The sequence below is a fragment of the Myotis nattereri genome (assembly GCF_964212035.1).
Source record: "Myotis nattereri genome assembly, chromosome: 19".
NCBI lineage: Eukaryota > Metazoa > Chordata > Mammalia > Chiroptera > Vespertilionidae > Myotis > Myotis nattereri.
The window spans coordinates 26,549,278-26,577,214 of NC_138095.1; the positions used below are offsets into that span (position 1 = coordinate 26,549,278).

The window sequence follows — 27,937 nt, forward strand, 5'->3', positions numbered from 1 at the left end:
TCCTGGTTGGAGGCCTTTAGAGGTCAGGGTCCCCTGGGCTTTGTCAAGTGCAAAGAGCAGGACTGAGCTCCTTTGAAGACCCTTCTGTTGGGCCAACCAGCTCTTAGCAATGAAACCCACACCTGCCCTCTGCCCCAGGGGAGTCCCCGCAGGAGGCCCTGGGCTCAGGGCGGGGCCAGCAGCTGAGACAGACCCTGGCTGGGCCCAGACAACAGATTTGCATCCCTGCTCCTCCCTCCTGAGCTGCAGGCAGAGAGGATAAGACAGGAGCTGGCAGGGCCAGTGCCAGCTGGGCAGCCGCAGGCAGCGCTCAGGACCCTCCCACCATGGCCTGGCTTCCCCTCTACCTCCTGCCCCTCGTCATCTCCACAGGTCAGAGCGGTCACCGCACCTGGGGTCCTGCCCCCCATTCTCCCTCCCAGCTCAGTCCCAGGGGCGCCTGCTCATCGGGGCGCAGTGGGCATCGCTCTTGTGTTTTCTGTCCGCAGGTCTCTGTGCTGATCCTGTGCTCACCCAGCCCCCGTCTGCCTCTGCCGCCCCGGGGGGCACGGTCAAGCTCACCTGCACCCTGAGCAGTGAGCACAGCAACTACAACTATGTTAACTGGTTTCAGCAGAGAGCAGGACAGGCCCCTCGGTTCCTCATGTACATTAACAGGGACGGAAGCCACACCAAGGGGGACGGGATCCCCGATCGCTTCTCGGGCTCCAGCTCCGGGGCCGACCGCTACTTAACCATCTCCAACATCCTGTCTGAGGACGAGGCGGACTATTACTGTGGTGTTTATGGTGGCATTTACTCACAGTGACACAGGCGGGTGGGGAAGTGGGACAGAAACCTGCCCGCCGGGCCTGGTGCCCCCGCTCACCCGCTGTCTGAGCAGCTGTCGGTCAGGCTCAGGGTCAGGAGTCCTCCCCGGCCTGGCCCGGCCCCGGCAGCGCTGGGGGACTCATCGGGTCCTCTGTCCTCCGGTGCCTCTGTTCCTGGTGATGGAAATGGTGGATGAGGGGCTGCTCTGAGCTGGGCTATTGGCCGCCTAATAGACACAACAGCCTTAGAACCTCCTCCCCGTCCCTCATGGCATCAGCTGCCATGTGAGCGAGGAGAGAGGTGGCCCAGCAGCCCTGGCGAAGCCCCTTCCTCTTGGGTAGAAGCAGCGGGTGGATGCCCAGGGGCTGTGCCGTCGGGGATCATGGATGAGGCACCCCCACATTTCACTGGCTGTGGGGAACCCCCAGAGGCCCTGAGACCCGGCGCCTGCTGCCCGGGTTTCTTCCTGTCCTGAGGTTTCACGTGATGAGGGAGGAAGTGCAGACACCACTGCGGGTCCCGCCTGGGGACTGTTTCCTGGCAGAGTAACCCCACAAGCCATGGGTCCCGCTGCCTGTCCCCCTGGAGCCAATTCAGCGGAGACAGGGAGGAATCATATGAGCGTTGATTCCCTTCCTGCCACAGCCTGGGGGAGCAGCGGGTCACCCACAGAAACCTGCTCTGCCCCCCATAAGCCCGCTGCTTGTATTGGGTAGAAGGACAAGGATTACAGGGGACGTAGGCAATGGGTGTGCCAAATGGGCAGTTCACATGTTATGTGTCTGGAGATTTGCAAAGGGCTGTGGGTGTGCAAAGGGCTGGCGGCTCTGGGTTCTGCAACCAGGCTGGTCATCTTCCCATGATCACAGGCAGCTCCCTGGTGGGGAGGATGGGCCGCAATCCCAGGTGAGCTCCCAGGTCCAGCCCAGGTGCAGCTCCCAGGTCCCAGGTGTAACCCCCAGCCAGGTGAGAAGGCGCCTCCTTTAACAGAACAAAGCAGTCACGGTGAACAGGGCAGGATTCCCATTTCTCACAATTCCAGCTGGTCCCCAGGATTCTGTCTGTGTCCCTGTCACTAACACTTTGCCATTTGGTCATCTATGGAACCCAGACCACCCAGGCCCTGTCCTCCGCTCCCCTCCCCGCGGTGAACAGCCCTCACCTCGCAGTCCTCCTTTCTGGGCCAAGGGATCGCCCAACCTCTGTGGTGGGGCCAGGCCAGCCAGGCGGGGGGACCTGCAGGAATGTGGGGTGGGGCACGCACAGGGTCCCTAGGGAGCCGGTTCAGGACCAGAGGCGCACCCAGCAGCTGGAGTCCCCACAGGGCTGCTTGGAGGGCAGGAAGCTGGGGAGATTAGCAACTGCCTCCCTGAGTGTCTTCAGCCCCGCCCCCCATCACCCCCCCCCCCGCCCCCGCACCCCCTGAGCAGGGAGCGGCCTGAGGTGTGTCTGAGCCCCCTGCCTCTCACCTGTCCCTGCCCAGCAGCGCCTTCCTGGAAACCCTCGGGCAGTGGATGTGCCCAGCCGCTCCCAGACCTCCTGACTGGTTACCTGGAACCCTCCTCATCACCCAGCGACCCCCACTCCACCCCAAGTTCCACACATCAGACGGGAACAGGGCTGCAGCCCAGAGCCCCCCCCCCGTCCCCCCCCCCCGCCCCTGCTCAGTGTCCTGGATCACACCTGACTCTCCTGCAGGGCAGGGCCTGACCCAGCTCCACACACACACACCCCGCCCCCCCAGGCTCCCCTCCTTCCCTGAGGCTGCTGCCTGTGCTCCCTTTGTTTTCACCGTTCAGTGGGTGACCTGAGCCTCCCTGCCTGGTGGAGGAGGTCAGGGGTCACAGAGAGGAGCCCGCCCCCCTCCCCTGCGGCCAGCAGCCCAGGGACCAGGGAGTCTCCACCTGAGCAGTGGGTTGTGCATCTACCCCTGGGCAGAGCTCAGCCTGCACCTCCACAGCCAGGGGGCGCCAGAGAGCCACCTGGCAAAGCCACCTGCAGATGGGGTGGGCCTGGCCTCAGGGGCCTTAAGATGGGCCTGGGCCAGAGGGTCCGTAACCTTAACCTCAAACCTACAGGACAGGTTTACACAGTATCACCCTTGACACTGAGGCGCCCATTCCTGGCCCGTGGCTGGCAAGTCCTGGGCTTCCTGTCCCAGGGCCTGACTCCGCTGGTGCTCGGTGAACTGGTCCTGACCTCATTTCTTAGATTAGGTTATTTTATTCCTGAATATAACCCCCAGCGGACAAGTTATTGGTGAGACGCATTCCCTTGAAGCAGCGGTTCTCCGCTCGGCAGCTGGCTCTCATTCCCTCACCTCAAAGCTTCCTTTTAGCACCTGCCCTGTCCCAGCCCCGACTGCACAATGGGGAGACTGAGGCACCGCACCTGGGATCTGCCTGATGACTCACAGCCCAGGCAGACACTGACTGCACCAGGAGTGCTTTCAAGAGCTCCATGTGGCCAGTGGCTGAGCATGGAGCTGTGACCTGTCGACCAGGAGGCCACGGTCCAGTTCCTATCAGTGCACTGGGACCGGTTGGGGGCCAGATGCCCAGTAGGGGGCATGCAGGAGGCAGCCGGTCTATGTTCCTCTCTCGTCATTGATGTTTCTCTCTCTCTGTGCCTCTCCCTTCCTCTCTCTGAAATCAATAAAAACAGTTAAAAAACAACAACAAAAAACTCCATATGCTGTTGACAAAGAGTCAATGTTATTCGGTCTCTGAGGCCCAGGCCCTGAGGTGAAGCAGGACCTCGCCCCTAAGCTTGTGATGTCGCCTGTAGAATTCCTTCAGCCAATGCAAGCCCCCTCCCTCTCCCCACCCCCTGCTGTGGCAGATGTGACCCCAGACCATGGGACCCCCAGGGTAGGATCTGCCGGGGCTGCCCCTCCCTCCCTGAGTCCCTGGGCTGAGCCCTTCTCAGAAGCCACCAGCTCCCAGCAGCCCCTGGGCCTGGCTGATTTGCATGCCCCGCAGCTGTGTCCAAGGGGATAAGAGAGGCCTGGGAGGAGCCCTGCAGCCTGGGCCTCAGGGAGCAGAGTCAGGGCGCCCATCATGGCCTGGACCCCTCTCCTCCTCGGCCTCCTGGCTCACTGCACAGGTGCTGCCCGGCTCACACCCTCCCCGCCCCGGGGCCAGCACCCACCTGGCTGCCTCTGAGCTCAGGGCGCTGCCTGTGGGGCAGGAGGCTCAGGCCCTGCTGCTGGCTCAGGGCTGAGGCGGCGCCCCCTGTGCTCATGGGCTCTGAGGGCCTGAGGGCTCCCCTGCAGCAGGAAGGGGGGCTCAGTGCTCAGAGGCTCCATCCCCGGAGCCCCAGGACACCTGGGCTGAGGGGTGTGAGAGGGCACCTGGGGCCTGGGAGTTCCTGGAGCTCAGGCAGGTGGGCGGCAGGGGGTGCCCGGGAAGGGGCTCTCACCCTCCTGCCTCCTCTTCCTCCTGCAGCCTCTGTGGCCTCCTATGAGCTGACGCAGCCGCCCTCGGTGTCGGTGAACCTGGGACAGACGGCCAGGCTCACGTGTGGGGGAGACAACATTGGAAATAAATATACTCACTGGTACCAGCAGAAGCCCGGCCAGGCCCCCGTGCTGGTCATTTATAATGATAGCAACCGGCCCTCAGGGATCCCTGACCGATTCTCAGGCACCAACTCGGGAAACACGGCCACCCTGACCATCAGCGGGGCCCAGGCCCAGGACGAGGCCGACTATTACTGTGCGGTGTGGGACAGCAGTGCTAAAGCTCACAGTGACACAGGCGGGTGGGGAAGTGGGACAGAAACCTGCCCCCGGGCCCGGTGCCCACGCTCACCCGCTGTCTGAGCAGCTGTGGGCCAGGCTCAGGGTCAGGAGTCCTCCCCGGCCTGGCCCGGCCCCGGCAGCGCTGGGGGACTCAGCGGGTCCTCTGTCCTCTGGGGCCTCTGTTCCTGGTGATGGAAATGGTGGATGAGGGGCTGCTCTGAGCTGGGCTATTGGCCGCCTAATAGACACAACAGCCTTAGAACCTCCTCCCCCGTCCCTCACGGCATCAGCTGCCATGTGAGCGAGGAGAGAGGTGGCCCAGCAGCCCTGGCGAAGCCCCTTCCTCCTGGGTAGAAGCAGCGGGTGGATGCCCAGGGGCTGTGTCGTCGAGGATGTTGGGTGAGACACCCCCACATTTCACTGGCTGTGGGGACCCCCCAGAGGCCCTGAGACCCGGCGCCTGCTGCCCGGGTTTCTTCCTGTCCTGAGGTTTCACGTGATGAGGGAGGAAGTGCAGACACCACTGCGGGTCCCGCCTGGGGACTGTTTCCTGGCAGAGTAACCCCACAATCCATGGGCCGCGCTGCCTGTCCCCCTGGAGCCAATTCAGCGGAGACAGGGAGGAGTCCTATGAGCATTGATTCCCTTCCTGCCGCAGCCTGGGGGAGCAGCGGGTCACCCACAGAAACCTGCTCTGCCCCCCATAAGCCCGCTGCTTGTATTGGGGAGAAGGACAAGGATTACAGCGGACTTAGGCAATGGGTGTGCCAAATGGCAGGTCACAGGTAATGGGTCTGGAGATTCGCAACAGCCTGTGGGTGTGCAAAGGGCTGTGGGTGTGCAAAGGGCTGGCGGCTCTGGGTTCTGCAACCAGGCTGGTCATCTTCCCATGATCACAGGCAGCCTCCTGGTGGGGAGGACGGATCACATTCCCAGGTGAGCTCCCAGGTCCCAGGTGCAGCTCCCAGCCAGGTGAGAAGGCGCCTCCTTTAACAGAACAAAGCAGTCACGGTGAACAGGGCAGGATTCCCATTTCTCACATTCCAGCTGGTCCCCAGGATTCTGTCTGTGTCCCTGTCACTAACACTTTGCCATTTGGTCATCTATGGAACCCAGACCACCCAGGCCCTGTCCTCCGCTCCCCTCCCCGCGGTGAACAGCACTCACCTCGAAGCCCTCCTTCCTGGGCCAAGCGCTACCCCCACCTCTGTGGTCAGGCCAGGCCAGCCAGGCGGGGGGACCTGCAGGAATGTGGGGTGGGTCACCCACAGGAGCCCTCGGGAGCCGGTTCAGGACCAGAGGCGCACTCAGCAGCTGGAGTCCCCACAGGGCTGCGTGGACGTAGAAAGGTGGGGGAGATTAGCAACTGCCTCCCTGAGTGTCTTCAGCCCCGGGGGTAGGGAGCAGCCGGAGGTGTGTCTGAGCCCCCTGCCTCTCACCTGTCCCTGCCCAGCAGCGCCCTCCTGGAAACCCTCGGGCAGTGGATGTGCCCAGCTGCTCCCAGACCTCCTGACTGGTTACCTGGAACCCTCCTCATCACCCAGGGACCCCCACTCCACCCCAAGTTCCACGCCTCAGACGGGAACAGGGCTGCAGCCCAGAGCCCCACCCCCACCCCCGCCCCCACCCCCCAACGCCCCTGCTCAGTGTCCTGGATCACACCTGACTCTCCTGCAGGGCAGGGCCTGACCAAGCTCCACACACACACACCCCGCCCCCCCAGGCTCCCCTCCTTCCCTGAGGCTGCTGCCTGTGCTCCCTTTGTTTTCACCGTTCAGTGGGTGACCTGAGCCTCCCTGCCTGGTGGAGGAGGTCAGGGGTCACAGAGAGGAGCCCGCCCCCCTCCCCTGCGGCCAGCAGCCCAGGGACCAGGGAGTCTCCACCTGAGCAGTGGCTTGTGCATCTACCCCTGGGCAGAGGTCAGCCTGCACCTCCACAGGCAGGACGGAGCCACCACCCAGGGGCGCCAGAGAGCCACCTGGCAAAGCCACCTGCAGATGGGGTGGGCCTGGCCTCAGGGGCCTTAAGATGGGCCTGGGCCAGAGGGTAAATAACCTTAACCTCAAACCTACAGGACAGGTTTACACAGTATCACCCTTGACACTGAGGCGCCCATTCCTGGCCCGTGGCTGGCAAGTCCTGGGCTTCCTGTCCCAGGGCCTGACTCCGCTGGTGCTCGGTGAACTGGTCCTGACCTCATTTCTTAGATTAGGTTATTTTATTCCTGAATATAACCCCCAGCGGACAAGTTATTGGTGAGACGCATTCCCTTGAAGCAGCGGTTCTCCGCTCGGCAGCTGGCTCTCATTCCCTCACCTCAAAGCTTCCTTTTAGCACCTGCCCTGTCCCGGCCCCGACTGCACAATGGGGAGACTGAGGCACCGCACCTGGGATCTGCCTGATGACTCACAGCCCAGGCAGACACTGACCGCACCAGGAGTGCTTTCAAGAGCTCCATGTGGCCAGTGGCTGAGCATGGAGCTGTGACCTGTCGACCAGGAGGCCACGGTCCAGTTCCTATCAGTGCACTGGGACCGGTTGGGGGCCAGATGCCCAGTAGGGGGCGTGCAAGAGGCAGCCGGTCTATGTTCCTCTCTTGTCATTGATGTTTCTCTCTCTCTGTGCCTCTCCCTTCCTCTCTCTGAAATCAATAAAAACAGTTAAAAAAACAACAACAAAAAACTCCATATGCTGTTGACAAAGAGTCAATGTTATTCGGTCTCTGAGGCCCAGGCCCTGAGGTAAAGCAGGACCTCGCTCCTAAGCTTGTGATGTCGCCTGTAGAATTCCTTCAGCCAAAGCAGGCCCCCTCCCTCTCCCCACCCCCTGCTGTGACAGATGTGACCCCAGACCATGGGACCCCCAGGGTAGGATCTGCAGGGGCTGCCCCTCCCTCCCTGAGTCCCTGGGCTGAGCCCTTCTCAGAAGCCACCAGCCCCCAGCAGCCCCTGGGCCTGGCTGATTTGCATGCCCCGCAGCTGTGTCCAAGGGGATAAGAGAGGCCTGGGAGGAGCCCTGCAGCCTGGGCCTCAGGGAGCAGAGTCAGGGCGCCCACCATGGCCTGGACCCCTCTCCTCCTCGGCCTCCTGGCTCACTGCACAGGTGCTGCCCGGCTCACACCCTCCCCGCCCCGGGGCCAGCACCCGCCTGGCTGCCTCTGAGCTCAGGGCGATGCCTGTGGGGCAGGAGGCTCAGGCCCTGCTGCTGGCTCAGGGCTGAGGCGGCGCCCCCTGTGCTCATGGGCTCTGAGGGCCTGAGGGCTCCCCTGCAGCAGGAAGGGGGGGCTCAGTGCTCAGAGGCTCCATCCCCGGGAGCCCCAGGCCACCTGGGCTGAGGGGGGTGAGAGGGCACCTGGGGCCTGGGAACCCCTGGAGCTCAGGCAGGTGGGCGGCAGGGGGTGCCCGGGAAGGGGCTCTCACCCTCCTGCCTCCTCTTCCTCCTGCAGCCTCTGTGGCCTCCTATGAGCTGACGCAGCCGCCCTCGGTGTCGGTGAGCCCGGGACAGACGGCCAAGCTCACGTGTGGGGGAGAAAACATTGGAAATAAATATACTCACTGGTACCAGCAGAAGCCCGGCCAGGCCCCTGTGCTGGTCATTTATAGTGATAGCAACCGGCCCTCAGGGATCCCGGACCGATTCTCAGGCACCAACTCGGGGAACACGGCCGCCCTGACCATCAGCGGGGCCCAGGCCCAGGACGAGGCGGACTATTACTGTGGTGTACCTCATGGCAGTGGGAGCACCTGGCAGTGACTCACAGTGACTCAGGCGGGTGGGGAAGTGGGACAGAAACCTGCCCCCGGGCCCGGTGCCCACGCTCACCCGCTGTCTGAGCAGCTGTGGGCCAGGCTCAGGGTCAGGAGTCCTCCCCGGCCTGGCCCGGCCCCGGCAGCGCTGGGGGACTCAGCGGGTCCTCTGTCCTCTGGGGCCTCTGTTCCTGGTGATGGAAATGGTGGATGAGGGGCTGCTCTGAGCTGGGCTATTGGCCGCCTTAATAGCCACAACAGCCTTAGAACCTCCTCCCCGTCCCTCATGGCATCAGCTGCCATGTGAGCGAGGAGAGAGGTGGCCCAGCAGCCCTGGCGAAGCCCCTTCCTCCTGGGTAGAAGCAGCGGGTGGATGCCCCGGGGCTGTGTCGTCGAGGATGTTGGGTGAGACACCCCCACATTTCACTGGCTGTGGGGACCCCCCAGAGGCCCTGAGACCCGGCGCCTGCTGCCCGGGTTTCTTCCTGTCCTGAGGTTTCACGTGATGAGGGAGGAAGTGCAGACACCACTGCGGGTCCCACCTGGGGACTGTTTCCTGGCAGAGTAACCCCACAATCCATGGGCTGCGCTGCCTGTCCCCCTGGAGCCAATTCAGCGGAGACAGGGAGGAATCATATGAGCGTTGATTCCCCTCCTGCCGCAGCCTGGGGGAGCAGCGGGTCACCCACAGAAACCTGCTCTGCCCCCCATAAGCCCGCTGCTTGTATTGGGGAGAAGGACAAGGAGTACAGCGGACTTAGGCAATGGGTGTGCCAAATGGCAGGTCACAGGTAATGGGGGCAGGAGATTCACAACGGCCTGTGGGTGTGCAAAGGCCTGTGGGTGTGCAAAGGGCTGTGGGTGTGCAAAGGGCTGGCGGCTCTGGGTTCTGCAACCAGGCTGGTCATCTTCCCATGATCACAGGCAGCCTCCTGGTGGGGAGGACGGATCACATTCCCAGGTGAGCTCCCAGGTCCCAGGTGCAGCTCCCAGCCAGGTGAGAAGGCGCCTCCTTTAACAGAACAAAGCAGTCACGGTGAACAGGGCAGGATTCCCATTTCTCACATTCCAGCTGGTCCCCAGGATTCTGTCTGTGTCCCTGTCACTAACACTTTGCCATTTGGTCATCTATGGAACCCAGACCACCCAGGCCCTGTCCTCCGCTCCCCTCCCCGCGGTGAACAGCCCTCACCTCGAAGCCCTCCTTTCTGGGCCAAGCGCCCCCCCCCACCTCTGTGGTGGGGCCAGGCCAGCCAGGTGGGGGGACCTGCAGGAATGTGGGGTGGGTCACCCACAGGAGCCCTCGGGAGCCGGTTCAGGACCAGAGGCGCACTCAGCAGCAGGAGTCCCCACAGGGCTGCGTGGACGTAGAAAGGTGGGGGAGATTAGCAACTGCCTCCCTGAGTGTCTTCAGCCCCGGGGGTAGGGAGCAGCCGGAGGTGTGTCTGAGCCCCCTGCCTCTCACCTGTCCCTGCCCAGCAGCGCCCTCCTGGAAACCCTCGGGCAGTGGATGTGCCCAGCCGCTCCCAGACCTCCTGACTGGTTACCTGGAACCCTCCTCATCACCCAGGGACCCCCACTCCACCCCAAGTTCCACGCCTCAGACGGGAACAGGGCTGCAGCCCAGAGCCCCCCCCCCCCCCGCCCCCACCCCCCACTGCCCCTGCTCAGTGTCCTGGATCACACCTGACTCTCCTGCAGGGCAGGGCCTGACCAAGCTCCACACACACACACCCCGCCCCCCCAGGCTCCCCTCCTTCCCTGAGGCTGCTGCCTGTGCTCCCTTTGTTTTCACCGTTCAGTGGGTGACCTGAGCCTCCCTGCCTGGTGGAGGAGGTCAGGGGTCACAGAGAGGAGCCCGCCCCCCTCCCCTGCGGCCAGCAGCCCAGGGACCAGGGAGTCTCCACCTGAGCAGTGGGTTGTGCATCTACCCCTGGGCAGAGCTCAGCCTGCACCTCCACAGCCAGGGGGCGCCAGAGAGCCACCTGGCAAAGCCACCTGCAGATGGGGTGGGCCTGGCCTCAGGGGCCTTAAGATGGGCCTGGGCCAGAGGGTCCGTAACCTTAACCTCAAACCTACAGGACAGGTTTACACAGTATCACCCTTGACACTGAGGCGCCCATTCCTGGCCCGTGGCTGGCAAGTCCTGGGCTTCCTGTCCCAGGGCCTGACTCCGCTGGTGCTCAGTGAACTGGTCCTGACCTCATTTCTTAGATTAGGTTATTTTATTCCTGAATATAACCCCCAGCGGGACAATTATTGGCGAGAAGCATTCCCTTAAAGCAGTGGTTCTCACCCTGGGGGTCGAGACCTCTTTGGCTGTCAAACGACCCTTTCACAGGGGTCACCTAAGACCATCCTGCAGATCAGATATTTACATGACGACTCATAACAGTAGCAACATGACAGTTATGAAGTAGCAACGACAATAATTTTATGGTTGGGTCACAACATGAGAAACGGTATTTAAAGGGCCAGAAGGTTGAGAACCACTGCATAAAGACTTACTCCGCTTGGCAGCTGCCTCTCATTCCCTCACCTCAAAGATTCCTTCTAGCACCTGCCCTGTCCCGGCCTCAACTGCACAATGGGGAGACTGAGGCACCGCACCTGGGATCTGCCTGATGACTCACAGCCCCGGGCAGACACTGACCGCAACAGGAGTGCTTTTACGAGCTCCATGTGGCCAGTGGCTGAGCATGGAGCTGTGACCTGTCAATCAGGAGGCCACGGTCCAATTCCTATCAGTGCACTGGGACCTGTTGGGGGCCAGATGCCCAGTAGGGGGCGTGCAGGAGGCAGCCCGTCTATGTTCCTCTCTCGTCATTGATGTTTCTCTCTCTCTGTGCCTCTCCCTTCCTCTCTGAAATCAATAAAAACAGATTTAAAAAAAGAAAACTCCAAGTGTTCTTGACAAAGGATCAATGTTATTCGGTCTCTGAGGCCCAGGCCCTGAGGTGAAGCTGGACCTCGCCCCTAAGCATGTGATGTCACCTGTAGAATTCCTTCAGCCAATGCAGACTCCTGCCCCCTCCCCCATCCCCTGCTGTGGCAGATGTCACCCCAGACCATGGGACCACCAGGGTGGGATCTGCAGGGGCTGCCCCTCCCTCCCTGAGTCCCTGGGCTGAGCCCTTCTCAGAAGCCACCAGCTCCCAGCAGCCCCTGGGCCTGGCTGATTTGCATGCCCCCCAGCTGTGTCCAAGGGGATAAGAGAGGCCTGGGAGGAGCCCTGCAGCCTGGGCCTCAGGGAGCAGAGTCAGGGCACCCACCATGGCCTGGACCCCTCTCCTCCTCGGCCTCCTGGCTCACTGCACAGGTGCTGCCCGGCTCACACCCTCCCCGCCCTGGGGCCTGCACCCGCCTGGCTGCCTCTGAGCTCAGGGTGCTGCCTGTGGGGCAGGAGGCTCAGGCCCTGCTGCTGGCTCAGGGCTGAGGCGGCGCCCCCTGTGCTCACGGGCTCTGAGGGCCTGAGGGCTCCCCTGCAGCAGGAAGGGGGGCTCAGTGCTCAGAGGCTCCATCCCCGGGAGCCCCAGGCCACCTGGGCTGAGGGGGATGAGAGGGCACCCTGGAGCCTGGGAACCCCTGGAGCTCAGGTGGGCGGGGCGGCAGGGGGTGCCTGGGAAGGGGCTCTCACCCTCCTGCCTCCTCTTCCTCCTGCAGCCTCTGTGGCTTCCTATGAGCTGACGCAGCCGCCCTCGGTGTCGGTGAGCCCGGGACAGACGGCCAGGCTCACGTGTGGGGGAGAAAACATTGGAAGTAAATATACTTACTGGTACCAGCAGAAGCCCGGCCAGGCCCCCGTGCTGGTCATCTATGATGATAGCAGCCGGCCCTCAGGGATCCCTGACCGATTCTCTGGCTCCAACTCAGGGAACACGGCCACCCTGACCATCAGCGGGGCCCAGGCCCAGGACGAGGCCGACTATTACTGTGCGGTGTGGGACAGCAGTGCTAAAGCTCACAGTGACTCAGGCGGGTGGGGAAGTGGGACAGAAACCTGCCCGCCGGGCCTGGTGCCCACGCTCACCCGCTGTCTGAGCAGCTGTCGGTCAGGCCTCAGGGTCAGGTGTCCTCCTGGGCCCCCCTCCCCAGGGCTGGGGGACTCAGCAGCTTCTCTGAGCCCTCGGGCCTCTGTCTCGGGCTGAGAGGTGTCAGGTGGGGTCGAGTCTGAGTTTGGAGACTGTTGTCAGCACTGGTGGCTCCAGAGGGGTCCCCACCCGCTCGCTGAGCCCGGGATAGTCTCAGCGCCTCTCCAGCTTCTGCTCCTCCCTCTCTCCTCTCAGAAGCCGTGAGAAGTTCCAGAAGGTGGAAGGAGAGTGCCCGGCTCCAAAAACCCACTCACTGAGAGAGTCATATTTAATGCGATATTTTTTGAAATCGAAATTAATACAATAGATATTCCATGAGCCCTGGCCAACTTGGCTCAGTGGATAGAGAGTCAGCCTGCGGACTGAAGGGTCCCGCATTCAGTTCCAGGTCAGGGCATGTGCCCGGGTTGCGGGCCTGATCCCCAGGAGGAGGCGTGCAGGAGGCAGCCAATCAATGATTCTCTCTCATCATTGATGTTTCTCTCTCTCTCTCCCTCTCCTTCTCTCTCGCTTCCTTCCTCTCTGAAATCAATAAAAATATATTTTAAAATATATATTCCATGATGAATAAACATCCATATGTGAAGGAAAATCAGGATCCTTCCTAAACAGGCACCACTCGCCTCACTTGCCTCTCCCAACACCCGTTCCCAGTTCTAGGGGTGAGGTGGGTGCTGGGGTCCTGCATCCCCATCCCTCCTCTCCAACCCTCACCCCTCCACCCCACCCCTCCAGGGGCGCCTCCCTGCTCTCCTGCCTGCCTTCCCCTTGGAGCTCCAGCCCTTTCTGGGGCCTTGCCTCCCTCTACTGCTGGTCTCTGCTGCCCCCTCCTGGAATCTCTCCTTCCCGGCTGCACTTCGGGCAGCTGGACCTGGAGAGTTAGAGGTTCAAGCACTGACATTTCCCAAAGCCCCCAGTTCCAGGCTGGCCCCACCCCACGTCCAATAAAGGTGCATCCTCCCAGGTCTCGCTGGCCCCAGAACATGGTCTTCACACCAGGTGGCTGTGTGTCTTAGGGAAGAAACTCGCCCTCTCTGTGCCTGTTTCTCATCAGCAGAAGCTGGAGGACCCCCACCAGGTGGGTGAGTCCCTGTTCTCTAGGGAACCAGCGGTATTCTCCCCCATTTTCTGGAGGGGGCTGCACTCCCAGGGTCTCCCGAGGAGCCAGCATCTTCTCTGTCGCCTCCTGGGGACCCCTCAGAGGGACTCAGAGATTTCAGAACCGTTGTCATATCCCTACATGGATCCTGTGACACCCTCTGCCCCAGACCCTCTCCCCGACCCCCACGGGAAAGACAATGACATTCTCAAGGTGAGATGAGAGGGACCAGTGGCTTGAGTTTGGGAATGGAGGGGAGCAGAGAGCTGGGGAGACCTGGGCCAGGGAGAGGAGCCCACAGCCTCAGGCAGGGTCTGTGGGGCCTGTGGGATGGAGGAGGAGCAGGAGGCTAGGGAGGGGGCGGGGAGCAGGCCTGGGTGGGACAGAGCTGCAGCTGTACCCGCTGGGAAAGCCCAGGCCATCCCTCGAGGGTCCCCAGGGTCCAGCCAGACTCGGATTTCCGACCGCAGCCACCGCAGGAGGATGTGGTCTGTGGTGGTGTCTGCCCAGGGGTCATGGCAGGTGCTGGGGTCGGGGAGGGGGGCAGCTGGGGATGTTGCATTTAGGGAAAGTCCCTTCTCCCCTCCCCCAAGCTCCGGGACTATCCCCAGGGCAACCACACCTTCTGGGCTCTGAGCAGTGGGTGATGGGAAGGGAACAATTCCAGTGGAACCCCTGGTCCCCAAAGTACCAGGAGCCTGAGGTCAGAGGCTGGAGTGAGCCAAGCACCAAAATGGGGAGGAGCTGCCCTGGATCAGGGGCCCCCCAGGCACCCACACCCTGTCACTGTTCGGTGCCTTGACCATCTCCAAGGCCAGGGGAGCGGGTTTTGTGCGGTCCAGCCCTCAGCTCTGGACCTCATCCCCCAGACGCTGCCTGAGCTGTGTTCGGGGAGTAGGAAAATCCAGCCTGGGGTTCCTTGAAAGCTGCTCTGATGAGTTTGGTCAAACCGTTAAGTCCTGATCAGCATCAGCTTGACTTCTTCCTTCCTGCTCATTATTGCCCTTGTCAGGAGGAGTAGAAAGTCTGAGAGTTTTGACTCTACTTGCAGGCTGAAAAGCAAGCCTGCCGTAGATTCCCGGGTGCTGGCAGGAGACATGAGACTCCTGGGTCGGAGACAAAGGCCACTCTGTTTCTCATAGTTCATTACTCAAGTAGCCAGAGTACCAGCAGCATTAAGATTATCAGCTGGAATATCAGCGTCCGACATCAGTCCTCTGAGCCCCCCAAGATGCTGTAAAAAGGGCCAGGTGACAGCCGCACATCCAAGCTTGGGGACCCCAAATCTTTCATACCGGCCGGTAAGCACATGTTGCTCCAGAGGAACACACCCTCTCTACAAGCATCCTGGAAAAGATGGTCCAACACAAGGGCAATCGGTGCCTTTGCTCACGAGACGTGCAGATGCGAAGGGACCTTCAGACAGTGGTCTCCCAGCAACCGCTGTCCACACCAAGAAACTGAAGTCCCAGGCAATGTGTTACCGCTTCCCATGGAAACATCTGGATTGATTTTCACCAAGGCCAGCAAGGAGTTCATGAGTACCTGACTCAAAACATGGGCCAGGGACCTCCCAGGAAAGTCAAGGTTGGTGGGGGCTGGGCCCCCCTTTGGAGTTGCTGAAGCAGAAAACCAGGAGCCCTAGGGACTGCAGCTCCGGAGTTGAGCGGATGTATGAAGGTTCCTGTGGCCCAAAGGCAACTGGAAAGCAAGTGGGTGGGTGCTGGGTGTGACTGGCAGGAACCTACCACCCGAGTTCTCCCAGACACCAGCAGTGTGAGCCCGTGGAGACCCACAAAGCATGCCCTGGAGCCGTGCGAGGGCCAGGCCTCCTGGCTGGGTGGCACCCAGGAAGTATGGAAGCTGCTTGAACAGCAATGTCTCATTTTCGAAAGGGGAGGTCACCTGAGCTCAGCAGGGAACAGACCCCATTGTCAGGGCTACACAAGCAGCGTCACTCTCATCGTCATACTATGTGTTATATTCCTGGGTTTTCAAACAAGCCCCGACCCCAAGCACCTGGGCAGCCCATCCCGCCTGCACCCTGCCCAGCACAGCCCACACCTGGGCTCCCCGGGGAGCAGAGCACAAGCCTTCCGGGTGGTGAGGGCTGGAAGTGCAGGGACAAGGTCACCGCTAGGTTCCAGCTCACCCTGCCCCTGCACCCTGGAGCCGCCTTGGGTCCTGCATTCGCCTTCTTGGGCCTTCGTTTTCTCACCCATGGAACAGGGACACTTGGCTCAAGGACACACGAAGAGCTGCTCCGAAGCCCAGAGTAAGAGAGGTGGACGGGGAACCGGCATTGGTTCAACGTCTGCGCTGTGCTGGGGCTTAGCAGACGCAGGATCCCCTTCACCCCGGGGCCCTCCTGCTGCGGAGGAGCTCTCCCCACTTCACAGACAAGGAAACTGGGGCCCAGGGACGACCTGGGTCTGGGTGGTTCCAACACCCCTGAGCTTGACCTTCCCCCTGGAGAGAGGGGGATGGCTGACTCCCTGCCGGGCCCTGGCCTAGCCCAGGAGCTGGCCAAACTTACCAGGCTTGGAGGAACCAGACAAGGAAGGACCAGGCTTGACTGGCAGGTGTGGAGTGTGCAGGGGCCCAGCCTGGGGGCCTGGTCAGAAGAGCAGCCCCAGGCCCACCCCAAGGAATTCAATTCCTCATCCACTGGGCGCTTGGCTGCCCTCCTGGCCCGAGGTAGATGCTCCAATGCCCAGAGAGGCCTTTGGGGAACCAGGGAATGAGGGCAGGAGCAGGTGTGCCCCTCCCAGCACCCCAGGGGCGGGGCCAGCAGGGGTGACTGTGGGAGATGGTTGAGCTCTGATTCCAACCACAGCAGAGCAGTTGGCAGATGCCACTCTAAGAGGACCCGCGCGGGGGCCGGCACCGGAGAAGGCCCAGGCAGAAGATGGGGCCATTCGGGCCAGGGCACACGGGGATGGCCACTGCCGGTGAGGCCCAGGGGCACCTGCCAACAGCACCCATTTCACAAATGTGGAAACCGAGGCCCAGAGGTGACCTAGGTCTGGATGGTTTCGACATTCATGAGCTTGACGTTACTCCTGGAGTGAGGGGGATCGATCACGCCCTGCAGGACCCTTGGGAGCTCACACTGAGGATCAGGCCGGAGGTGCCCTTGACCCTGAAGGCAGAGGAGGCCCAGGACCTGCCAAGTGGGCCATGAGGACTCCGGGGAGCAGAGCCCTGGCCCCAAGCAGCGCTGGCCCCTGAGGCCGCTGGGCCTGCCATGGCCACCCATGGCTGCTGCCCCTGCCAGCAGCGCTTCGGAGCAGGGCCCAGGCCCCCGAGACCCGGTGGGAAGCAGCCCTCGGAGCCTGAAGGACAGGTAAGGAGCCCATGCGCCATGGGGGAAAGATGTGGACGAAGGGAGGGTCGGTGGAGAGTGGGGGCCTGGGCAGACGCTGGCTGTATATAAAGAGTTGGCATTTTGTCCATTGTGGATTTATTAGTGTTGATTTTTATGTTTAGTATTTTATTAAAATGTATTTATCTCGATGACTGAGGCTTTGGGCACCCCTTAAATTTCGCATCTAAGACTAGAGCCTTGTTCATCTCGACCCAGTCCTCTGGAAGGCAGGGGCAGGATGTACCCATCATTTTAGGGGCAGGCCTTCCCGCTCAGGGTCCCCGTAAGGCCCTGGTGTCATCCCCCTCTTCCAGACAGGGTTAGAGGCCCAGAGAGGGGGCCGCAGCCCCAGGACAGGAAGGAGTCCCAGGACTGGATGCTGTGACCTCGATTCCCGGTCAAGGGCACAGGCCTGGGTTTCAGGCTTGATCCCCAGGGTGGGGCGTGCAGGAGGCAGCCGATCAATGATTCTCTCTCATCATTGATGTTTCTATCTCTCTCACCCTGTGCCTTTCTCTCTGAAATCAATTAAAATATCTTTTTTAAAAATCCCCTATGGCATTGGCCAGTGCATTGGAAGTGACGGTAGCAGGGGTTGATGTGAGGAACGGGCTCTCTCATAGACTGTTCATGGGAGACTAATATGGACAACCATTATATTGTCATAAAAGAAAGTGTATTTATTTATATTGTGTAGTTCCACTTCTAGGAACTCATCCTTTCGGGTTGGGGAATAATCAAAGATATAACCAAAAGTTTAACAAAAAATGATGAGCCCGACATTGTTAATGATGGGAGAGAACCTAAATATCCCACAGAAAGGTGGGAATCACGACAGCATAGAGCATCCACCATGTGGAATTTTGCACAAAATTATGTTTCTGAAGCATCTTGAGTAATATGGCAAATTCCATTTTTAAAAGGATGTCCAGGTGCCAGATATACAGAATGCTCCCAATTGGGCCTTTTATTATTATTATTATTATTATTATTATTATTATTGATTTCAGAGAGGAAGGGAGAGGGATAGAAACATCAATGATGAGAGAGAATCATTGATCAGCTGCCCCCTGCATGTCCCCCCCCCTCCCCCAGGATTGAACCCACAACCCAGGCACATGCCCTTGACCAGAATCAAACCCAGGACCCTTCAGTCAGCAGGCCGACGCTGTATCCACTGAGCCAGACCAGCCAGGGTGCAATTGGACTTTTTAATATGAGTGCATTTTCCAAGGCTTGTCAGAAAATGCAGAAAAAATGTCAGCGTATATTTCTGGTCGGCGGGATTTTGCCTAATTTTAATGTTCGCTTCACAATTATCTGTAGTCATTAAATGTTCACAAGAAGATTTATTTCATTTTTAGCTCCTAAAATGATGTTAATACAAGAGTAACGTGTTGTTAAAAAAAAAAAAAAGATTAAGCACAGAGGTCTATAGAGTGAAAATTGAGAGTTTCTGCTCACCATTTCTCCACATCTTACCCTAAAACCCATTCGACAGCCACTGTCTATTTTGCCCATCAGCTGAGCAAAAATGAGAATGTGTTTGCTTATTTGATCATGGATCAAACTTATTTTCTGTTCCTATTTTTATTGCCTGGTTTTATGTCTTTTGCGAATTTACCGGCCATAATTTTACCTGTTGTTGGTGGTGGTGTTTTCCATTGAGTTGGTTGTGTGCTCTTATAGAGCTATAGACACTCTTCCCGCATTTGAGATATCAGCCACCTTGTTCAGCCTCTGCTGGGAATATTCTCCCCTGAGTTGCTGGACGCCTCTTGTTAATGGGTGTTTTGCCGTAAAGCCATCTTTAATGGTTATATGTCAGAGTGGTGTAATTTTTTCTTTACGGTTTCTGTGATCTGTGACAAGCATGGCAGAGTCATCTTTGTTTCAATATTATAAGATCGGGTTTCTATTTTATGCTGGTATTTTCCGTGTTTGGGGGGTTGTCAGCTTGTGTGTACTTCCGCTGGAGTTTATTTTGATGTCGGTGAGGACATAACCTTTTTTACTTTCCAAATGGGGAGCCGGTCGTCACCTGTTTGTTGAATATAAACACGCCTTCTATCAAACACTAACCCATTGGTTTATCAGATTTTCCCTATGGCTCTAGTGATCTAATGATCTGATCCCATATCCATTGCACCTGTTTTAATTGTCGTAGCTTTACAGGGTGTTTGGGCCCATGGTTATAATTTATTTTTTTCAAAACAGCCGTGCCTACTCTGTCATCGTCCTCGCTGTTGGGTTTTAGAAATGATTCGCTCGTTTTCATAATCCGCTTTCGGTGCCTGTAATTTGGTGGCTTATGCGGGTTCATTGGAGAAGGACCAGCATCTTTGCAACGCCCGGCATTTCCCTCCAGGAACGCGACCGGCCCCTACGCACTCACTCTGCTATGATGTCTTCCAGCCCATTGCCTCATACTTTATCTCTGCAGACCTTGCCCATTTCCTGTTAAGGTTATTCCTAAGGCTTTGAAAGATCATGTGGATTGAAGCTGTAAAATGTCCCCCAATTCATGTCTTAAATGGTCACTGCTTGTGTAGAAGGGAAAACGACTGATATTCGCTCATGGCCCGTGTATTGGGCCACCTCACTGAACTCAGATTAGTTCTAATAGCTCTTCATCTGACTCCGTGGGCTTTATTTTTTTAAGTAGACTCTCTCCTCACCTGCAAAGAACCATGTTCTCTCTTTTTTCCTATTACTTGCACCTCCCCCATCTCATTTCATTGGTGAGAATCTGTAGAATTCTTTTATGAAGAATTTGCCTTTAAGTATGAAGGTTGCTGTAAATGTGGGGAGATACACTGTATGGAGTTGAGGAAGGTCCCTTAGGTAATCAACCTGATAAAGGGCTGCGTGTTTGCTTTCTTTAAGTCAGAAACAAGGGTGGCATTTATATTCATATTATATTAAATGTTGTTTCAAACAATCGTACGTGCGCATCTTACATGCACCCGTGACCCAGTGACCCTGCCACTCAGGTGGAAAATGCTGGCCCCAGGGCAACGGGTTCGCTTCCCCGTTGAATAAGCCACATGGGGAGGTACCATCAGATCAGGCCAAGCCTGAGGACTCTTGCCATCCTGACTCATAGAGTGTGACTTGGGTGTTTGTGTTTATTTGTGTATCTTCATGTGCTTTTGTTTTCTGGTGGATGACTAACACAGAGGGTGATTCCATGAGGGGAACAGATTGTGGGGTGACTTCGGGCTTGGAGAGAAGCCTGCTGGATGTGGGGGGAGTGTGAGGAGAGTCTATGGGGCCTGTGGAGTTTGATTCCTGCAGGGCGTTCCAGAAGAGTTCGGGAGGCCGAGCACCTGTGAACCTAAAGCCACAAAGAGAGGTCCGGGCTGGAAATAGGGAAGGGAGACCCCTAGACAGTTGTTGGAGTGCACAGTGTGGGGGCAGAGGCAGAGAGAGAGGGAGAGTACAGGCAGAACGGGATTCTGGGGTGTGGGGTCAACAGTCACGGGAGAGAGAAAGAGCGAGAGTGGGTGGTGTCAGACACCAAGGGGAGGACAGTCACCAGAAAGAGGAACCTCTGGCAGAGATGTCCAGGGACTGAAGCTGGACCTCGGACTTGACCAGGATGAGGGTCTTGTTGGCTTTGACCTGAGAGGTTCCAGGAAATATGGGGTGAGAGCCAGAGGGGTCCCAATCGTGTCCCAGCACATGAAACAGTTGGGAGCCATTGTTGGACGAATGGACAGATAATGGATGGATGGATGGGTGGATGGATGGACGGACGGATGGATGGATGGATGGATGGATGGATGGATGGATGGATGGACGGATGGAGAGATGAGAGATAGACTGATGGATGGATGAAGGGATGGATGGATGAATGGATGGATGGATGGATGGAAGGATGGACTGATGGAAAGACAGTGGTCTGAGAGCTCAGAAAAGGCTTCATGAAAGAGGTGGAACTACACTGTGTCTCAGTGTATGGAGACAAAGGGGGAGGGGATCTCCACAGAAGCACCATTAGTCAGGAATGACCCAGTGTCCATAGGCCCGGGGAGAGGTTCACTTGGCTGGAACATGGGAAATTGTGGGTAAGGAACACTCAGAGGCCCCAGGAGGAGGCCAGGGGTCTGAGCTACACCACACAGCCCCTCGAGGGGACAAGGCGCTCAGAATCTTTGTCAGCACTGAGGATTGGGTAGTGACCAGGACAGTCTTGGGAGGAGGGAGAACACACTGGGTCACTCGAAGGTGTGGGTGCCACCTGCCTTGGATGGGGGGCCAGGCATGGGGATGCTCCAGCCTCTGGGGGGTAACTGCCCACCCGCCCTGCCCCAGAACACAGCTGCAGCCCTGCATCCGTCATGCCCGGCAGGTTCCTGTGCCAGACTGGCCCCCGGGGGACAGGCCGCAGGTGCTGGTCCGGCGGGTTTTAGTCCGAGCCTCAGTCACTGTGGTATGTCTTCGGCGGCGGGACCCAGCTCACCGTCCTAGGTAAGTGGCTCTCAGCACCTTTTCCAACCCATCCCACCGCTCTGCTGTCTTGGGCAAGTCAGTCCTCTCTCTGGGGGCTGCTTCCTTCTGCCCTGCCAGCCTTACAGACCGACCCCCACTTTCTCCGTGGGCTCTGGGGAAGGCAGGTTGGTCTTGGGGTAACCAGCAGGGAGGACCTCAATAGCAGAACCCCAATAGCCCCCCAGAGTCTGGGGGTGGGCCTAGGAAAGGGGATCCTTCCTCTCCTCCAGGGCAGATGCCCTCAGGGGGGGCAAGGCTGGTTCTGGCCAGGGTCAGTGGGGCAGCCTTAGCGACAGTCCCAGTCCCGAGGGTCTGCGCTGAGGGCTCGATGCCCTCCGGCCTGGGAAAGCCGCACAGGAGGCGGAGGCAAGGCTGAGACTCGGACCCGGCCTTCGGGGGCACCAAGGGCAGCTGGAGGGGAAGCCGTGGAGGGCGGAGAGGAGGGTGGGGCCTGCTCTGAAGCACTCAGAGCCTCTGTTGGGCCGCAAGGATGGGGGGTCACGGAGACACAGGTGAGATGGGGCGGGCTGGCCCCTCAGGAGCCCGACCCGCTCAGGATGGAGGTCAGAAAGGAGTGGGTCCCATGGGGCAGAGACTCACTGACCCTGGAGCCCCATAATTCCTGGGACCCAGTTGTCCCATCAGCCCAAGGGTGTTCGGGTCAGGGCTGGTGGATGGGGGACTCAGAGCCACCCAGCGGCCCTGTCAGTCTGGGTGGTCGGAGGTGCCGAGGGGGCTGCGGGCCTCTGTGCGCCTTGTCGGGGGCATCGGTGCCATGAACGCAGCGAGATGAAAGGTCTTGGTGTCCGGGGACCAGGCACAGGGAGACGGGCAGAGCCAGAAGGAGCCCCCAGGCTTTGGCTGCAAGGACCCGGCCCTCACTGGAGAGCCAGGTGCCCCGGGGAGACAGGGGTCCCAGGCCCCACTGTGTCCTGGCTCAGGCTGGGCCTCTCCACACGCTGTTGGGGTCCTCCTGGCCGGCTGGGTGCAGACCCCAGACCTCAGAGGAGGCCGGGGCTCCAGAAGCGTGAGTGAAGGGGGCCTGAGGCTGGGCTGAGGGCCGGGAGGTCGGGGCAGAATGCACACTCCACTCAGGAGAGTAGGAGGAGGGAGCAGAGCTTGGCCCGATAACACTTGGGGAAACTGAGGCTACGGATGGAGGAGCTTGACCGGGTCCCATGGGAGAGATGACTTGGAAGAGCTTCTGGGAGGGTGGGGCTGACTGCTGTGCAGGGACAGAGTAGAAAGAGGGGACAGAAAAGGAAGGAAGGTCCCCAAGGGGAACAAACACATGGGCCCAGTCACAGAGGCCGTCCCTGGGGTGGGGGGGATCCCAACATCTGGGCTCTGCCTCTGCCTCTTACACCGCTTCTCTGTCCACACAGGTCAGCCCAAGTCTGCACCCTCCGTGTCTCTGTTCCCGCCATCCGCTGAGGAGCTCAACAACAACAACAAGGCCACACTGGTGTGTCTCATGAGTGACTTCTACCCGGGCAGCGTGACGGTGGCCTGGAAGGCAAATGGCACCCCCGTCACCCAGGGCGTGGAGACCACCAAGCCCTCCAAGCAGAGCAACAACAAGTACGCGGCCAGCAGCTACCTGAGCGTGTCCAGCCAGGACTGGAAGTCCGCCAGCGCCTACAGCTGCCAGGTCACGCACGACGGGAAGACCGTGGAGAAGACAGTGGTCCCCTCGGAGTGTTCCTAGGACCTGAGTCCCCACTTCTGGGGACACTTCTCCGTCAGACGCTCCCATCCCCCGCTCCCCATGTCTCCCTGCGGCTCCTGCCCTGGTCGCTCAGACTGGGCAGGTGGCCATCCCTTCCCGTTTCCCCTTCTCCTGAATAAACTCCTGTCATTTCTCATCTGACATTTTGCATGTGTGCTCTGTGTGGGGGAGGGTCTCTAGGTGAAATAAAGGGCAGGATGGTTATAACATGTGGTTCCATCTACCCATCATTCGCTCAACCCACCAACCAGGCACCTGAATCAGCTCTGAGTGCCCATGGGCGCTGGGACCCAGGGCAGAAACTTCTCCTCTAGGACCAGCTCCTGGGACACAGTCCTTGTACCCTGGAAAGGGACAAGGGCTAAGTGAGAGGGATCCCGCGGCCCTGAGGAGGGATCAGGGTGAAATGGTGAGGGTCCCAGGAGGGCACGGTGGGCTACAGATGGAAATATTGGGAAGGAAATCATGGAGCCAAGGCTGAGGTCATTGGGAACAGATGTTGAACTGCCCTGTCCATCATGGAGCCCAATGGGAGAGCCATTGCCAGGTGAGGGGCTCATGGGTGGCCCATCAGCAGGGAGTCAGGGAAAGCTTGGAACAGTGCCTCCCATGGGGCGTTTGTCGAACTCTGCCAATGCACGTGAGCTAAGGAAAGACACTGACTAGTCCTGCAGAGAGAAGCAGTTTAATATCATGGAGCCTGACAATTCCCCCATCAAATACACACCCCTTACCCAACTCAGGGAGCCTGGAACACCCTTCAAGGCATGGCTACTGGTGCTGGGAAAATGGGATGAGGATGAGGCACAAGGAAGCTCAGTTTATGTTCTAATGGGCCTGAGTCAAGGTCAGGCTCAAGGTGACCCTAGCAGGGGGCATGGAACTCCATCATCATGAGTCTCAACACCTGAAGTCAGATGAGGGTGAGATTCTTTATGGTTGGTTTAAGGATGGAGCAGATATTGTCAGCCTGCACAAGGAAGGTGTGAGGGGGCATGAATGTTAACCTTGAAGGATTAGAAAGGGCACCGTAATGGGCACCAATTGGGCATCCTGTGGTGTCCCAGGAGGACATATCAACTGGAATTCAGGAGCCGAGTAAGAGCAGGTCAGACCAGCTCAGAGCAGGCAGAGTGTGGCCTGTGGGGTACAGCAAAGTCAGGCCTCGCTGGGGACACAGCACCCCCATCACTTCCCCCCCTCCTGGGCCCCTTGCCCCTAGCTCCGTGTGTCTCAGCCCTGAGTGCAGCTGGTGTCAGAGACACACTCACCCCAGGTTGCTGAGATGGGGAGACTGACTAATTTGTCAATTTTTTACGTATGTGTTAGGAAACCTACTTTATGATATAATGGAATTTCAGCTTTATATGAACACCCCTGCACAGAATTAGTCCATTATATCCAGCTTTTAGTGTATTTACTTGGGTGTATCTCAGGTGTTGTTTACATATGAGAACAGAATAAGGTCCCGCATGGTGATGTTGGGTCTGGAAGTGTCCCCCAGACCTCTCCAGCTTTTCCATGCCAGCAAGTGGCTGAGGGGCTAGCTGCTGGCCTCGGGGGCTCTCCCTCAGTCGGGATGCGGTCCCAGCCTCCACCAGCTGCATCTGGGTGGGTCTCTCCTCCTCATGTTCCTGCAAAATGGTTTTGGCATCAGAAGCTTCACAAGGTCCAGGTTGGACTTTAGCAAAATTGCCTCCCAGGATGGTTCCCACTTTGCACCAAAGGACCCTTATCGAATAGACCGCCTTTGAGTGACATCCTCCGCTTGGATGTCCAATGACGTGGTCTATCAGACAGGAAGGAATGCATCATGGGATATCCCAGATTCGCCCTCCTCCTCCTGTGGTGCCCCACGTGTGCATGAAAGGCGTGCCTCCAGCAGATCTGTCTCCACCAGGATGTGTGTGTCACACGCCAGCACAGATGAGGGAATGGGGACGTTTCTCTCTGGTCCTCCAGTTCGCAGGATGGTGGTCTGGTCCCCGCCGTCCCCACGGTAACCATGGCCACTGAGTCGCTTGGGGAACTCCAGCAGGTGAATGGCTCTGCCGGTGAAAGCACCGCGGGTCCCCCAAGTGATGACAACAGTGTGTCTGCGAGCGGCGGCCATCTGTCCAGTGGGAGCCTCTTCGGGAGGCTTCTGTGCGTCCCGACACGACCCCAGGGGCTCTCGATGGTGCCAGGTGACAAGAAGCCAGCATGCTGTAGCTCCCCTGGTGCCTCTGGCCCTAGGCCCGTGGTGGGCGAACTGCGGCTCTCGAGCCACATGCGGCTCTTTGGCCCCTTGAGTATGGTTCTTCCTAAGCCTTAGGAGGACCCTAATTAAGTTAATAACCATGTACCTACCTACATAGTTTCAGTTTTAAAAATGTGGCTCTCAAAAGAAATTTCAATAGTTGTTCTGTTGATATTTGGCTCTGCTGACTAATGAGTTTGCCGACCACTGCCGAGGCCATGGCACCTCACTCACAGTGCAATAGACGCCCTCCAAGCTCATCCCAATCCCAGGAGACCACAGTAGAAACAGCCTATCAGGCACCAAGTTCCTTTGGAGCAGTGGTTCTCAACCTTCGGGCCCTTTAAACACAATTCCTCATGTTGTGACCCAACCATAAAATTATTTTCATTGCTACTTCATAATGTTGCTACTGTTATGAATCATAATGTAAATATCTGATATGCAGGATGGTCTCAGATGACCCCTGTGAAAGGGTCGTTCGACGGCCAAAGGGGTCCCGACCCACAGGTTGAGAACCGCTGCTTTGGAAGAATGGCTTCCAACAGGCCTGCTGCTGTACAAGTCGCTGTGTCACCCATCCACCCTAGAATCTGCTGAGAGGGTGGAGGGGGCACAGTGTGCGCCCCTGGCAGAGCAGACAGCAGCCGGGGGCAGTGGCCCAGGCTTCCTCCAGCACAGCTGCAGGTGGGGGCCCAGGGGTGGGGCAGGGCCTCCCAGAGAGAGGTTTTTGTATGAGCCTGTGTCACAGTGTTTTGTGTTCGGCGGAGGGACCCAGCTGACCGTCCTAGGTGAGTGTCTCCTTCCCCCTCCTTTGCTGCTCTCCCAGAGGATTGGGCCATTTTCTGCGAGTTCTGCTCTCCCTGGGTCCTGTCTCAGCCTGTGTCCAGGCTTTCACCCTGGATCCGGGCCCTTGGGAACCTGAGCTCTGTGGGTCCCTGTTCTTACTGTCCTATTTGGTCACCCTCAGCCATTCATCTCTGACCCAGAGAAAGAGAAATGGATGGGATGCTCTGTGTGTGTGGCTTCTTCTGTCTCTCTGAGGGTCATGCTGGATTCTAGAAGGGCTCTGATCTGTCTTCCCCTGTTAAGTTCTTGTGGGACAAGATTATTTCAGGGGGTCATTAGTGACCCCTGCCTAATGAAAGAGAGAAAAAGGAGCACTGAGGGGGTAACCTTGTGAAAATTGTAGGGTGACCCAGTAGCCTCTGGGCCAAGGCTAGAGACACCCAGGTCAGAGGTTCAGGGCAGGTCTCAGGGACTGTGGACTCATGAACAAGGGCCAGGAATGGTGCTGGGGTGCAGGGCTCCCCGGGGGCTGCATGGAGCTGGCATGCGGAGTCCTGACCAGCCTGGCACCAGGGAAGCCTGCGGGAGGAAGGACACAGGGGGAGGAGAAGGTGCTGGAGGAAGGGCCATGGGAGGACAGGTGTGAGGACAAGGTGGCCTTTGGTCTCTGCCGGAGGAACATCCTTTCAGAAGAAATGGCAGAATCCATGGCATGAAAGCTCTAGTGATCTGACCAGTGTGCGGGGATGCCAGTGACTGTAGAATGAGAGAGACCCAAAGACAGACAGACAGACATTTTGTTCATCAGAAAAAGCAGCCACCCAGTTTGGACAGGGAGCAGGAGACATAGATTTGGGTGAAAAACTGAGCCTTTGGGCGGATGCTCCAAAGCCCCCAGCACCGAGGATCAGGTCAGAGGTGTCCACAGATGGACCCTGCAGGAGGTCAGAGGAATCAGAGCATCTTTTGTGGGACAAACAGACTGAGAGACACAGACAGACCCGGTCAGATGCCAGGAGAAGGCAGAGCCGGAGGGTGACAGTCAGATGTGTGGGGGGCAGAACGGGGCCCACAAGGACGGTGATGGCAGGTTCCAGGCTCAGGGTTTCTCAGGAAAATGGGAGTTGAGTTACAAACCCCCCCAAACTGCCCTGCACGGCATGGACTCTCACACCCAGAGAGGCCCCTGCCCTCGGGGTCCTGCATGGTCCTCAGGACACTGTGCCCACAGGAGGACCGAGGGCAGCAGCTTTCAGGATGGCCCCTGAGCCTCTCCCCTCCTGCCCCTCCCGCACCCACAGGTCAGCCCAAGTCCGCACCCTCCGTGTCTCTGTTCCCGCCATCCGCTGAGGAGCTCAACAGCAACAAGGCCACGCTGGTGTGCCTCATGAGTGACTTCTACCCGGGCAGCGTGACGGTGGCCTGGAAGGCAAATGGCACCCCAGTCACCCAGGGCGTGGAGACCACCAAGCCCTCCAAGCAGAGCAACAACAAGTACGCGGCCAGCAGCTACCTGAGCGTGTCCAGCCAGGACTGGAAGTCCGCCAGCGCCTACAGCTGCCAGGTCACGCACGACGGGAAGACCGTGGAGAAGACAGTGGTCCCCTCGGAGTGTTCCTAGGACCTGAGTCCCCACTTCTGGGGACACTTCTCCGTCAGACGCTCCCTTCCCCTGATCCCCACTGTCCCCCTGCGGCTCCTGCCCTGGTCGCTCAGACTGGGCAGGTGGCCATCCCTCCCCGGTTCCCCTTCTCCTGAATAAACTCCTGTCATTTCTCATCGGACATTTCGCATGTGTGTTCTGTGTGGGGGAGGGTCTCTGGGTTGAAGG

General features: G+C 58.8%; 1 protein-coding gene and 1 gene segment (V, D, J or C); both read left to right on the forward strand.

Annotated features, from left to right (window-relative positions):
* The first annotated feature begins 326 nt into the window (after window positions 1-326).
* Window positions 327-808, forward strand: LOC308535037 (immunoglobulin lambda variable 4-3-like). The segment is given in 2 exons: window positions 327-372; window positions 489-808.
* A 10,736-nt stretch (window positions 809-11,544) lies between these two features.
* Window positions 11,545-27,889, forward strand: LOC308535039 (immunoglobulin lambda-1 light chain-like). The gene is made up of 6 exons (XM_081113746.1): window positions 11,545-11,617; window positions 11,962-12,257; window positions 21,283-21,328; window positions 22,735-23,033; window positions 26,069-26,108; window positions 27,408-27,889. The coding sequence occupies exons 1-6, from the start codon at window positions 11,572-11,574 to the stop codon at window positions 27,725-27,727; spliced, it is 1,047 nt and encodes a 348-aa protein (XP_080969872.1). The 5' UTR covers window positions 11,545-11,571; the 3' UTR covers window positions 27,728-27,889.
* The last annotated feature ends 48 nt before the right edge of the window (window positions 27,890-27,937 follow it).

What these genes read in the sequence shown, in the direction of transcription:
- LOC308535039 (XM_081113746.1), top strand. Translation starts at nt 11,572, where the DNA reads ATGGCCTGGACCCCTCTCCTCCTCGGCCTCCTGGCTCACTGCACAG. An exon ending in CCTCCTGGCTCACTGCACAG is followed by an intron (nt 11,618 to 11,961) that starts GTGCTGCCCGGC and finishes TTCCTCCTGCAG; the next exon opens with CCTCTGTGGCTTCCTATGAG. An exon ending in GACCCAGCTGACCGTCCTAG is followed by an intron (nt 26,109 to 27,407) that starts GTGAGTGTCTCC and finishes CCGCACCCACAG; the next exon opens with GTCAGCCCAAGTCCGCACCC.